This window comes from Lutra lutra, chromosome 2 (assembly GCF_902655055.1).
Source record: "Lutra lutra chromosome 2, mLutLut1.2, whole genome shotgun sequence".
NCBI lineage: Eukaryota > Metazoa > Chordata > Mammalia > Carnivora > Mustelidae > Lutra > Lutra lutra.
In genome coordinates, this window is record NC_062279.1 from 126,176,780 (window position 1) to 126,191,158 (window position 14,379).

Below are 14,379 nucleotides of genomic sequence, written 5' to 3' on the forward strand. Positions count from 1 at the left end.
GAGAGCCCAATGTGGGACTCGATCCCAGGACCCTGAGATCATGACCCGAGCCGAAGGCAGAGGCTTAACCCACTGAGCCACCCAGGCACCCTCCAGTTCTTATTTTAAAAATGCAAGAAAATTTTTAATTTAATGTCGGGATCATTCTTCATTTGAACTACTGGTTGTTTTGGTTACTGTTGGCAAACCAGTGATTTAGAACCAAAAAGAGAAAAAAATATCAAATAATAAAATAGTAGCATCCAGGACAGCTGCTTGACACTACTTACAAGTAGGGAAATTGCTTAATCCTGCTTTCCCTGTTCATCTTCCTTCAGTATTCACAGTGTTATGTGAAAACATCCTAGTTGTGGGGGATTTTAGAGGTCTGATCTGGCTAAATAACCAATAAAATATTCAGCAGAAATAAAAAGAAAATCAGAAACTTATATATAAGTATATAATTATAAAAAATACATGTAAGTGTATACTTGTAAATATTTGTGTGTGTATATGTTATTCTACAGGTTTTCATAGGAGTTTTTTGTTTTATTTTGTTTTGTTTTTATCTGCATCTGTGAAGGTCTGGTCTCCATAGTCAAGAATTTAAAATGTGATTATAAAATAAAGAGAATGTTCAGTTTTCAGGTTGTTTATTTTTATCATTTTCCCATGTTTTTTCTCCACGAAAATACCATAATGTATCCAAATGATCATCAGAGTAATCACACTGGGGGATGTTATGCTTATTCTAATGATGCTTCTCTTTCAAAACATTTTTAAAACTCTCATTTGGGTTTTTGGAGGCAATGCCATACAAGGCATAAAGAAGGAGGAACCTGAGAAGGGTCACAAATAAGATCTGAGATTCTGAGTGTCATGGCATAAATAGCCATAGATTCCATCTTCTAATTCCAAACAATGCAGAACTCTTGGGACCTTAGGTAGATGTATTTAGGAAATAAATTCTTACTATATTCATTATCCGGTCAGTGAAATTGGTCGGAAACATAACTTAGGAGGTAATAGATTTAAAGAACCATGAATAGTTCCTAAGAGAGATTGAATTAATCCCTAGGATTGAGCCATTCGACAAACTTGATTGAACACCTCCTATGTGCCAAGGGCCATGCTAAACAGAGAAGATACAAAGATGGATAAGACACATGCCTTTGAGAAGTACAAAGTCTAGAGAAGGAGATAAGTACATATACATATAAAACGTAACAAAACTTGATAATGGCTCTGGTAAGTTTTCAGCAATAACTATCATGTGTCCTAAGACATGGTCCCGAGGTCACTGTTAGCAAAGGAGGTACAAGTACAAAGGAGGTACAAGGTACAAAGCAAGAGGTACAAGTTAGCATCAAAAATATTTAAAGGAAACTTTGCAAAACAGTAAGTAGTTCTCTTAGAAGGATTTTCAGTTTTTACACTATTTCTGCTGTTTGATTCCATTCTTAGATACAAACTGATCTATTTAACTGTATTTTTCAGGTCACTAAAAAGAAAGTTAGTCTTCCAAATCCATTTCATTTGGGGAACTTGAAAAAGAACCTTTCAGAAAAAGACCTGTTAATATATAACACAATGAAGTAAGAAACTTCCTTATAATATTCTTTTTCACTTAAACATCGTGTCTTTAAGAAAATTTTACAGTTAGAAAGTACAAATCCATACCATATAGAGATTTAATTCAAAAATGTAATTATGATATATCTTACATTATTAAAGGTAGTATCTGTGCTAATTCACTAATGTTTTTCATTACACATATAGGGAACATGTACTCCTATTACAAAAGATTAAAAAAACAGAGTAATGTTTCAAAATGTGAAAGCCCCTTTTACCTCCTTTCCATGGGTAACCTCCCTTTTGGGTGTGTATATTTTTAAATAATTGTATTTACATTTTTAGACCTTAGTGGATTCGTGGTCTGCTCCCCAGATACTCCATAGCCCAGGGTACTCCTGCCCAGTGTTGGCAGTTGGCGGGGGTGGGGGTAATGAGTGCTAATAACTACACACAGCTGAGTCCCTCCCTGGCCTTGCTGGGTTTGGAAGTTTATTGACTCATCCAAGATTATAGTATCTCCCTGGGAATAGCCCACATCCAGTGGCTAATAGATAAGTGAATACAAAGACTTGGCCCTTTGCCTAAATTCAAGACAACTCTAAAAGGCCATCCAAGCTTCAGAGTTCCAGGTGGTATCTGTGGAGACCTTTGTTTTGATTGCAGCTTCTCCTTTGCTCAATCCTGCTTCCTGCACACTTTCCGCCACAGGTGTTGTTCCCCAAGGTTCTCCCTAATAAACTTGCTTGCTGCATATCTCTCAGAGTCTCTCATTTTCAAAAAGAGATGAAACCTCAAACTTACATTAAGTAGAGAATTCTGAAGAAAAAGGAACTGAGTAAGAGGAGCATTTTCAGCAATTTAAATTGTTCTATAATTATTAAAATATGAAATGTTACATATTCACTTCTTGTGCAGCTATTAGGTGATGACAAGCAGATCTGTCAGGATCAATTAGTATGTAACAAACTCAACTGCACACTTTTATCTGGACAAGCAGACATGTACAAATAAAAATCATACAAAAAATTTCAACACTATGACCTTAATCATTGAAACATCTTATAGTAAGTTCAGATTTATAGATGAGAAAAATTTATAGATGATCTCCTTCCCTGTCTGTCCCTGGTCTTAAAAGAGAACCAAGGCCATAAGTCAATAATAAGAAGGAAAAATTATTCTGATTATGCAGCCAAATTAACAGTTTAATAGGAGTAGAACTAACATGGGTGATCAAGGCAGCCTAGAACTAAGAGCTGAAATATGCCTTTTCTTTGTCCTGTGCTTGAGACTGGGGGGGGGGGGGGGGAACTGGAGGGATTTCTTTTAAATAGATATTAGAATTAGAATGGGGGCAGCTTGAGTGTTTGAGATGCAAATGCAGAATTGCAGTCCATATGCTTAAAGATTGCTAATCAGAAGTTATGAATGAAGAGGAAAAAGGCAAGGTTTAGTGGAGGAAGCTTCAGAGTTAACTAAACTCAGCCATTTAGCTTTGTGACCTCAGGCAAGCCAGGTAATCTGAGATCCCTGAAGATTGATTCCCTCATGGTTAAAATGAGGGTAGTAATACTATTGAACATCTCAAAGGGTCATTAGGAGCATTAAGACTAAGGTATGTTGTGGCACTTCCTTGGCACAGAGAGGGCACTGAATATATGATAACTATTATTATGTTGTTGTTGCTGTTATTGTTTTTCTTTAGCTCTTCTTACCACTGGTAGAAATAAGCGGTATATATAGATTCTGCTGGCATGTCTGAGACCTAAATAGGGCAAGAAAAGATGGAAAAGAAGAACAGAGAAATGAAAATAGTAAGAGACAAAGGAAGGGAAGGAAGACTCTAATGAGTAGTAGAATACAAGTAAATGCCATAGTATTCCAGAATATTAACCCGCTTTGCAGTTGGTAATAATAATTTTATTTTTCTTCAGGATCATCAGTTGGACTGTTAGGCTACTAATTTAAATATGTTTATTTTGTTGGAAGGTGTTCTTGTATGTGGTCAACTCTAGGCTGATACCTTATTTATGACTTGTAGGTATCCGAACCAGAAAGGAGCTGATAATTTATTACCAACTATGGAGAAAGAGGGGTTTAGCCAATTTGGGTTGTTTAGCAAAGGAACAATTGTTTGCAATTGGTGTGTATTTATCCTTGCCTCCCATGTGATATTTGCCTCCATTAAGGAATTGATAATAGCCCTAGCCTGTATTCTAGTTAAGAAGAAAATGGGACTTAGATGTTTGTCCTAGTTTTCCTGTCCTGATTACGTTGCCAATATTATACTGTAGATAAAAGTTTGGAGTCTACAACGTTCAAAACGAAGCAATATTTTTTAAGTTTACTTAAATATCTTCTCTCTTTTTTTTCTTATTTTTTTGTTCTTTTCAAGATTAACATCTGGTCCTGAGAACACACTTTTCCACTATGTTGCCTTAGAAACTGTGCAAGGGATCTTTATTACTCCGACCTATGAAGAGGTGGCACAGCTAAGTGGCTCTATCCACCCTCAACTAATAAAGAATTTCCATCAGTGTTGTCTCTCCATTCGTGCAATTTTCCAACAGACATTGGTAGAAGAGGTATAAATATAGTTTTGTCAGTTTTGTTTACATATCTCTAAATATTCTCTCTAAAAGCTCTTTAATCAGTATGTCCAACAATGACAGTTTTTATTTTAATTTTTTTAACAGTAACCCAGTCTAATTAGAGTATACAATCTAACTTGAGTGCCAAAAGGATTATACTCACAATATTTAACTTAAAAGCTTTGTTTCATAATAACTGATTTTGATGTCCTGGAATGCTATTCCAAATAATGGTGGACCTGTGTTTTTCTATCGCAAAGTAGAATATCGTAGTTTATAATGTAAATTAGCCTCTATATTTATGATCTGTGAGTCATCCATTGCTCAGACAGTAGTATCTACCAATTGTTAAGTCTGATAATTCTTTAAGTATTCTGTCAGTAGTATAAGGTGTTTTGTAACATAATAGGGTAAGGTACACTGATAGACACAATACTGTTGCAAATCTTTTAGCCACTTGATTCATTTCTTGCTTGCTTTTTAATCCAGGATGAAGTTTCATTTAATATTTTACCTCTGCATAAGTAATAATGTTATATGTAATTTAAAAATCAACTAGATTATCTTAATGGCAGGGAAAAGTATGTGTTGATTTCTTGAAAGAGATAAACATACAGAAGTTTATTTGTCAGTGGTCAAACATCACACAGTCAAAACCAAAAAACAAAACACCCCTCTGAAGATGATTGAAATGTATATAGCAATGTGTGTGTTAGGAATGCTAAAATTGAAAAAAAAAAAAATTTTAAAAGAAGAATGCTAAAATTGGGGGCACCTGGGTGGCTGGCTCAGTCAGTTAAGTGTCTGCCTTCAGCTGAGGTCATGAACTCAGGGTCCTGGGATCGAGCCCCACATTGGGCTCACTGCTCAGCGGGAAGTCTGCTTCTCTCTTTCCCTCTGCTGCTCCCCCTCCTTTTGCTCTCACTCTGTCTCTGTCTCTCTCTCTCTCTCTCTCAAAAAAAAAAAAAAAAGTTAAAATTGTGAAGAATTTGGGTTTAAACGTAGAAGAATATTGGGCTGGGAGTAAGGAATTTAATCTGAGCCTGGATTCTTCCTATTTCCTCAGCTATAAAGTAAGTGGCCTGAATTATGTCTTAGAATTCATTCAGCAATAAAATTCTGTGTTTTGTAGGATTTTTAAAAATTTTCTTTCTTTCTTGAGAGAGAGCACACAAACCGGGGGTGGGGTACCAGGAGAGGGAGAGAGAGAATCTTAAGCAGGCTCCACGCTGTGCCCACAACATAGAGCTCAGTCTCACGACACTGAGATCATGACCTGAACTGAAATCAAGAGTCAGATGCTTAACCAACTGAGCCACCCAGGTGCCCCTTATAGGGTTTCTTCTTTGAGCTCTCAGAAATTGGTATTCAGCAAAATGTTATGTCCAACCATATATATGTGCTTTGTGGTCTTATGCTCCTCCTTTCCTTTTGAAATAACTGATAGAGTCTCTAAGGGAATCTTTCATTAATAATTCAGTAATAGTAATGTAATTATTCAGTAATAGTAATGCAAATTAGCCTTTCCCATAATACTGAACTATTGAGGTAACCACTATGCACCAGACACTACTCTGGTGCTGGGGATATAGCAGTGAACAAAGTCCTTTTCTTCCTGAAGCTATTACCAGTGTGTGAGTGGAGGTCTGGGTTCTTGGATTCCCTCATGAAATATTTACATGAGGATCCATGCTTGAATAAAAATGGCCAGAAGGAAGATAGCAGACATAAAGCAGTTTAATGAGGACAGTACACTCTCAAGGTGAGAGAGCAGGCAGGCCCAGAGATGGCAACTGCACCAGGGTTAGGAGTATCTTTTCTTTTTTTTTTTTTTAAGTTTTTTTTTTTTTTTTTTTTTTTTTTTTTGTCAGAGAGAGAGGGAGAGAGAGCGAGCACAGGCAGACAGAATGGCAGGCAGAGGCAGAGGGAGAAGCAGGCTCCCCACCAAGCAAGGAGCCCGATGTGGGACTCGATCCCAGGACGCTGGGATCATGACCTGAGCCGAAGGCAGCTGCTTAACCAACTGAGCCACCCAGGCGTCCCTCTTTTCTTTTTAAGTTTCCATAGTTTATGGGTCGTAGCTAGGACAGTCTCCCACTGAGGTGGTTTCCAGTCATCTAAGGGACTCCTATGGTTGGGCATAGGTCCTGCTCCCAACCACTGACCCTACAGGGTTCTTGCCAGAACTATCATGGTCATCTTCTTCCATGGAGGTGAGGGGCATTGAAAGCACAATCTAAATATATTATAATGAAGCTATTTGTTACCCTGGGGCAGTGGTTGAAGAGGACAGCACTCTTCTCCACACATGGCTCTTGGTCTGTCAACCCAGGTTTATTGGAAGCCTTAATTTAGGCCAGGATGTTAAAAGCCGAAAAGTCAGGATGTTGTGTCCTCAGGTTCCTTTTTTTTTTTTTTTTTTTTTAAAAGATTTTATTTATTTGTCAGAGAGAGAGAGCACAAGCAGGGGAAGAGGCAGAAAGAGAAAGAGAAGCAGACTCCCTACTGAGCAAGGAGCCCAGTGCAGGACTTTATCCCAGAATCATGGGAATGATTGGAATCATGACCTGGAATCATGACCTGAGTCAAAGGCAGATGCTTAACCGACTGAGCCACCCAGGTGTCCCTGTCCTCAGGCTTCTAAAGTGTCCCCTGTTTATCACCACTTTTCCTCCAGCCCACGTCCAACTAACTGTCTGCTTTATCAAAGTCTATATTCTCAAGGGAAAGACTAATGAATTGGCAAGTAGTACAATATGTCAGGTAGGTAAGTTTCAAGAGGAATAGTAAGATAGGATAATATTTGAACAAGGACCTGAATGAAGTGAGGAAGGAAGCACGTTAAGTGGCAGGCTGGAGGCAGGGTTTCCAGACAGGGAAAACAAATTCAAGTGCAAAGCTGCAGAAGTAGGAGTGACTGAGAATGCTGGAGCTGGCGGGGAGGAGAGTGCTAGGAGTTGAGATGGCAAAGGTTAGCAGGGCCAGATCGCACATGGCCTGATAGATTGAAGGGCTTTGGGGTTTGTTCTGAAGGAGATGGGAAGCTCTTGGGACAGTTCTGAGTAGAGGAAGGACAGGATCCTACATTTTTGAAAGGATCACTCAGGCTACTACTGTATGAAGAACAAGCTCTGTAGGGTAAGGAGGGTGGAAGCAGAGACCAGTCAGGAGGCTATGGAACTTCTCAAAGCAAAGAATGATAGTGGTTTCTGGATTCTGGAGGGTGAGCAAAAATGATTTGTTGACGGATTAGATAAGGGTTTTGAGAGAAAGAAAAGAATCCAGGGTCACTCCACTAAGTTTTATTTAGCCTTATAAAAAGTCTTTTTAATCCAAATGAGTCATTGTTTTGCTAATAATTTAATCAATGGGTAACTTACAGGGGATGCATGAAAGGAAGAGACATACTGTTTTAAGTATATGTGTTTTCATTTTATTACAGAATCATCTATGAATTTAGTAACCTACTCACTTGTAATCTATTTATTAAGCATCTCCTTATGTACTAGCCTCTGCTGCTTCAAAACACACAAAGATGAACACCATTTGGTCTCTGGCCTGGAAAAAGCATATAATCTACTGGGGAAGACAGACCTACAAACTACCAACGTAATTAATGTAAATACTAATAATACAGGGCTATGAACAAATGTTTTCTGGGAGACTTCAAGGACACTGTATCCATGAAATCTCTTTTAGGAGATGGTATTTAAACTAAGTATGAGGAAGAATAGAAATTTTCCCACAGACCAGAAGAATGTCATTCCAGGCATTTAAGTAGCCAATTCAAATCTGTATGGGAAAACATTTTAAAGTAACATTGTAATACCAGTTAATACTAATAATACATATTAATTTACAGAAAAAGAAGGCACTAAATCGTGGAGATCATTCAGGTTCTACAAATTCTGTATCTTCTCTTAACCCTGTGAAAGAACATGGTGTGTTGTTTGAGTGCTCACCTGAAAAGTGGACGGATCAGAGGAAAGCACCACCAGTTATGGCTTACTGGGTAGTAGGGTAAGTGGGGGAAGAAAGGGATTTGAAAGGGAAGTAAATGTTAGAAAAGTGAAAGAAAAATGGTAAAAGAGAAAAGCATTTTAAAATGTAGGCATGGAATTATTAATCTAACTGTAATATATATTTTTAGGCAAGTTTCATGCCCTTCTAACTGAGCCAGCCAGGTGCCCCTCTAACAACTATAATATTTTAATACATTTTAGAATTTTTATTTTATTTACTAAGTATCTCCTTTAAATTCCTCTCAAGTCTTTCTCTTCTTACTTTTTCTTTTTTAAAATTTATTTTTAGATTCAAGAATAATTCACATACAGTGTTCTGTTAGTCTCAGCTGTACAATATAATGATTCTGCAGTTCTCTATATTACTCCTTAAGTGCATTCCTTAACCCCACCACGTATTTCACCCATTCCCCCCACCCACCTCCCCTCTGGTAACCACCAGTTTGTTCTCTGTATTTAAGAATCTGGTTTTGGGTTTGTCTCTTTTTCTTTGTTTTGCTTCTTAATGTCTACATGTGAGTGAAATTGTGTGGTATTTGTCTTTCTCAAACTGCCAAGGCTTTTTTCTATTAAAATAAAAGGCTGATTCAGTAACCTTATAAAATTATCATATAATACCCTAAAAGATAATGACTCCACAATTTTAATGCTGTTGCTTTCCTTCCGTCCTTCCTTCCCTCTTTTCTTCCCTCTCTCCTTTCTTTACCACTTCCTCTCCTTCCCCCCAACCCCCACTCCAACCCAGCAACTACAAGAGGCTGCCTGACCGTAGCCCTTGCCCACCTCTTTCCACCTTTTGTCATTTCCGTCTCCATCCACTGTGCACAGCCACACTGGCATCCATTGAATCTTATTCCTACAGTCCCTGTGTGAAATGTTCAGCTTCTTAACTTTGGGTGTCTGGTTCCTTGATACTCAGATCAGTGCTAGCCTCAAAAAGAGAATCCAGGATCTCTTACCTGCATTAAAGTGGCTACTATTATTGTTTATTTTCTTGTTTGTTTGTGGTCTTTCTCCCCTTCACTAGGAAGTTAGGCTTTATGGGGTCAGGAATTGTATCTGTCTTGTCCACCACTGGTAACTGCAACAGCATCTGGCACATAGTCACTTGATAAATACATCACAATTTAATAAATGGAGTTGTGCTTGGCAAAATATGGTGGTGGGAGGCTGGTAAGGCAAACATAAAGTCATAGTCATTACATTCATGGTCTTATACCCACCAGAAAAAATATGAAATATGCTCAGACATATATGTATTTCTGGATAGAGTTTTTTTAGATAGATTGAATAAATGAGTTGATACAACCAAATGCTATGGGAGTTCTGAGGAAGGGGTAAAAATCTACATTGGGATTATATAGAAAGGCTTATAGATTCCATTTAATCTGGTTTGAAAATGAATTAGATTTGGATAGAACATTCTAGGAAAAGGATGGGATGAACAAAGACTGAAACAAGGGAAATCATAAGGCAGAGCAGTTAAGTAGACTGATTTGCCAGGATGGTAAGGGAGTGACATAGGCAAAGATAAAATGGAAGATCAGGTTGGAAAGCTAAGTTAGGGCCACTGTAGAGAGCCTTCAATTCCTGACTAAGGAATTTAATTTTGAGGGAAATGTTGAGGCACTGAAGATTCTTTGAATTGGGTTAAAGAATTGGTGGAGGAAGGGACACAGAGTTAGGTGAGACCGATGTCACCAGATACCTACCATGCAGTACTGAACTATATAACAAACGTTATCCAAAGCAATAATCCTGTGTGTTGGTCCATGAGATTTAGAATCATCAGAGTCACTTAAAATGAGAGATGCCTTTGGCCCACCCCAGACCTGCCAACAGAATCTAGGGTAGTGGTAAGCTCTTTATGATTGTGATGTATACCCAGCCAAGCTTGGAAGGAACATCAGTATAAGTTCAAGTCTGTGTAGTGTGATCAGAGCTGTGCTATTGGAAGATTGAGCTGGGAGCAGCAAAGTGTCCCTGGTGTAGACAGAGAAAATAGAGATAAAAACAGTTAGGCGTACATACAGGTGTATAGCAGAGCCTAAACTACATTCACAATTGGACTAGGAAGAATCAAGAGGTATTGAATTATGATGCAGATCTATATAGAATACAGGAATTTAAGGAAGTCAGACAAAATATACCTGATTTAAACTGTCTGATTTAGCTATACTAGTACTGACTAAATATATAAAAATTTTAACTCTTTAAAAAAATTAAATAAAGTTTTAGTGGTATTTCCAGTTAAGTACTGTCTACAAAAAGAACAATCATAAAATGTTTTGTTGCTGTTGTTGTTGTTGTTTTTAAGATTTTATTTATTTGTTTGAGAGAGAGGTAGTGACAGAGAGCACAAGCGAGGAGGAGCAGGAGAAGCAGGCTCCCGGCTCAGCAGGGAGCTCAGTGAGGGACTCGATCCCAGGACCCTGGGAGTGTGACCTCTGAGCCAAAGGCAGACACTTAACTGACTGGGCCACCCAGGCTCCCTCATAAAATGTTTTAATAATAATTAACATTTAGAAAGTAAATGACCATGTTTAATACCTATTGTACTTAACAATAATAACACATTTGGCTTTATTTTAATAATAATGACTAAATTTAATATTTTAAAACTGAGGTATATGGTAATATATATATTGATAAAATAGGCTATTTTACTCTGGAAAAATAAAAATAATTGACCTAAGGCATGTATTATTTATTTTAAAATAAATCTAATGTATTTTCCCCTACTATAGATTTAGATTAGTGGCTTTTATTTCACTATGAATTCTGTCAGAAACTAAAATAAAATAAAATAAATTGAAAGGTTGGAGTTTTTCCCCTTTGATATTTGTTTTTTTAATTTCTGAAATGAGCATGTTCTTTTCCTCTACAGGAGACTCTTTCTTCATCCCAAACCTCAAGAACTTTATGTCTGTTTTCATGATTCAGTCACAGAAATTGCCATAGAAATGGCTTTTAAATTGTTCTTTGGATTAACCGTGTAGCTGTGTTTTCTTGATGCATGGCAACTGTGCACAGAACATTGAACGGTGTTAGAATTGCTGACACCCATACACAAGAAGATAAGGGTTAGCCTCTCTTAACTGTTCAGTTTTGAACATAATATTGTTAAATATTGAGATGATGTGCTCTTGGATTTGATACACTAATCTTATGTAGTATTGTGAGACTTGAAAAAAAGAGATTGTTAACTTATTTCCATTTTGGTATATATTAATTTATTGACTAGTTTGAAATAATGTGAAGTGTTTTATATAAAATTAATAGAGGACATATTTATCTTGAAAGAATATACAATTCATAAGTTGTATATTATTTTCAAGACTAATAATGATATCTGGTAAAAGAATCACAAAATCAGGAGGATGTGACCAAGTCCTCTAACTAATTAGTGCTGGGACTGTGAGCAAGTTTTTGTACCTCTCTGAGTTCAGAATTTTCATTACAAATGAGATGACTGTATTGAGACCTCTGAAGTCCCTCTTAAATAAGATGTGCAGTTTTTTTTTTTCTTCTTGCCTACTGCTCAGTACCTAAATTTGTCATGTCCAAGTACTGATTCCTTATTACATCAAATACTTTGCTTTAGTTTAACTGTTTTAGTAGATAACCTCACCATGGGGTAGAAGAACTGAGGACTGAAAATTAAACTTATTTTTCTATTTATTTGATTTTGTGTACTCTTTCAGGTCAGCTCTATTTGGGGTAGGATATAGTTTTTAAACTTTGTACATAAAATTTTATTATTTTTCTTTTTATTGAGATATATTCAGGTATGCACACACATTTTATATAGTTCTTGAATTTCAGGACAGCTATATGTAAATCTTTTTAAAAAACCTGATCATGTTAAAAACACTGAAAAAGTTGGGTGAAAGAAATCCTGTGGTGACTTCCGTTAAATACTAATTTTTGCCTTATAAATATGGTTTGTTATGTAGTGGGTTTTCCCAAAGGAAATTAGGTTAATGAACAATAGTTTACTTGACCCTTAGTAGAGAATCAAAACTATCAGGATAAGAATTTTCTTTGGCTATGAGAATTTGGTGGATTGAGAAAGAAGGAAAAACATAACAAATACTGTATTTTTTTTATTTTATTTATTTATTTATTTGACACAGAGAGAGAGGTCACAAGTAGGCAAAGCAGCAGGCAGAGACAGGGGGAAGCAGGCTCCCCGCTGAGCAGAGAGCCCGCTTCGGGCCTCGATCCCAGGACCCTGAGATGTGACCCGAGCCGAGGGCAGAGGTTTAACCCACTGAGTCACCCAGGCACCCCTGTATTTTTAATTAACATTTACCCAGTGGATTGTCCTGAAGTCTCAGATGCCCCCAAAACTACAATACTGGGTTTTTTTCTTTTTCAGGACTTGAGCTTTAGAAGGGGAATTATGCCAACACATCTAAAGTTAGTCTCTATTGCCTCTTCAGACACCTGGAACATGAGCCCTCGGGGTTAGAACTAACTGTAAAACACAGTGAGTGCACCCTTTGAAACATTTGGTCTTAGAAGAAACACTGTTACCTCTGTATAATCAGCTTAAGAGATTTTCACCCAGGTATTTAAAATGCAAACCACTGTATTTGTCCTGTTAGTGATTTGTGGGCCTTAACTTTGGCATTTAAATCAGAGAAAGAAACTTCGGTTCTTGAAATGGACAAAACAGCTTGAAATATCCTCTGCTTAAGATCACAATATTGGTCAGAATGGTAGGTAGACCCTCAACACTGCCTTAGCTCTGCTTGCTACATATATGGGCAATAAGGCACTTTGTTTAAAAGTATTTATTAAGTATCTTAAATTTCTTAACATATACCCCAAAACACATTAGCTATTTTCAGTACTAAGATTTATTAATAAATGTAACAGTTACCTCAGATTTTCAAACAGACTGAACTAAAACTGGGGTTTTTATTACAAGGGACTTTTTTGTTTCAGTTAATGAAATTTTGGCCTTTTGAACCACTTTCCTGGTGTCAAAACATCTTGAGACAACCACTCAATAACAAAAATAAAAAGACAAAATAGACTACTTGTCTTAATAAGTAGAAAATCATTTGTTATACTGTAGATATATACTTTAATGTCCATGTTGCAGAGACATTGTATTTTTTTGAGACATTGAATTTTTAGGAAATAAAACCAAACATTGTGGTTATCTCTAAATGAATATTGAAGTAAGCATTGTAGCTAAATCTAGCTGCCCATTTTTCCAAATATGTTCAGATTCACATCTGAGAGATCAATTTAATTTTTAGCCAATGAGTGCCTATCTGCTACTTTATTAAATAAAAAGGGACAACATGACAGTGTAAATACCCCAGAGGTGTGCTTTAGCTGATATAGAAATATCCTTAAGTTGAATTTTATTAGCATTCTGCAAATGTTCCCTTTTACCAGACTATAAATGCAAAAGATTATAGAACTATCATTTTTGGAAATATCAAATACTCTTTTATCACCATCATACATCTTTTAGCCCCCCCCCCCCCAAAATTACATTTTAGATTCGGCACCTTCCACCCTTCCCCCCTCCCTCTCCTTTCTTTAGTGTTCTTTTGTTTGTTTCGTTTTGTCAGGTTAGAGAACTGTACTTAGCAAGGGAGAGTTTCTTATTTGCGCCAAGGAACTGTTGATGGTGATGCATACTGGCAAGATAGTAAATTTGCAGTGCCTGATTTTTATATTTCTGACACAAATGAGAAAAGTCATAAAACCAATTTACTAGGTTTGTCTGCTTTGAACATTCTTCACAATAATATTGTGAATAATTATTTGTTGTCTGTATAAGTTCCCTCTAAATTGTGCACATATCATGTCCTATGAACGTGTTATTTATTCCTACTACCACCTACTACTACCATTTATTATTATTATATATCCATTGGTTAAAAACCAGCGTATCAGCTAAATCATACCTGCTACTGTACAAAATGTCAGAAAGAAGCTGAGAAAAATATTCAACACTAAACACTTTTGAGAACAAGGATGTATACTTTGGATATTTTAAAATACATTATTAAATGTTACTAAAACTTTATACACTAAACTATGTGAAAATAATTTAATTTTGTAGAGTTGTATTTCTATATTCTATATAATTGAAGATATTTTTATATTGATAGTCTTTAATAAAGATGGTTTGGAGGTTTACTTGCAGTTGTGTTGTCTTTTCGTGCATTCATCCAACAAGTAATTGA

General features: G+C 36.6%; 2 protein-coding genes across 5 annotated transcripts in view; both read left to right on the forward strand.

Annotated features, from left to right (window-relative positions):
* Nucleotides 1–14,338, forward strand: part of INTU (inturned planar cell polarity protein) — an 82,195-nt gene extending 67,857 nt beyond the window's left edge. For 3 of the 4 annotated variants that reach the window (XM_047718394.1, XM_047718392.1, XM_047718393.1), the window contains exons 13-16: nt 1,477–1,574; nt 3,947–4,136; nt 8,005–8,162; nt 11,052–12,353. In XM_047718394.1, the coding sequence (XP_047574350.1) occupies nt 1,477–1,574; nt 3,947–4,136; nt 8,005–8,162; nt 11,052–11,163 (558 nt within the window). In that variant the 3' untranslated portion in view covers nt 11,164–12,353. Of the gene's footprint in view, nt 1–1,476; nt 1,575–3,946; nt 4,137–8,004; nt 8,163–11,051; nt 12,354–12,545 lie in introns of those variants that run through there. The other variant, XM_047718395.1, reaches the window with a different exon arrangement.
* Nucleotides 12,548–14,379, forward strand: part of SLC25A31 (solute carrier family 25 member 31) — a 29,831-nt gene continuing 27,999 nt past the window's right edge. The window contains exon 1 of the mRNA XM_047718396.1: nt 12,548–12,656. The gene's annotated coding sequence lies outside the window, so the exon portion shown is untranslated. The remainder of the gene's footprint in view (nt 12,657–14,379) is intronic.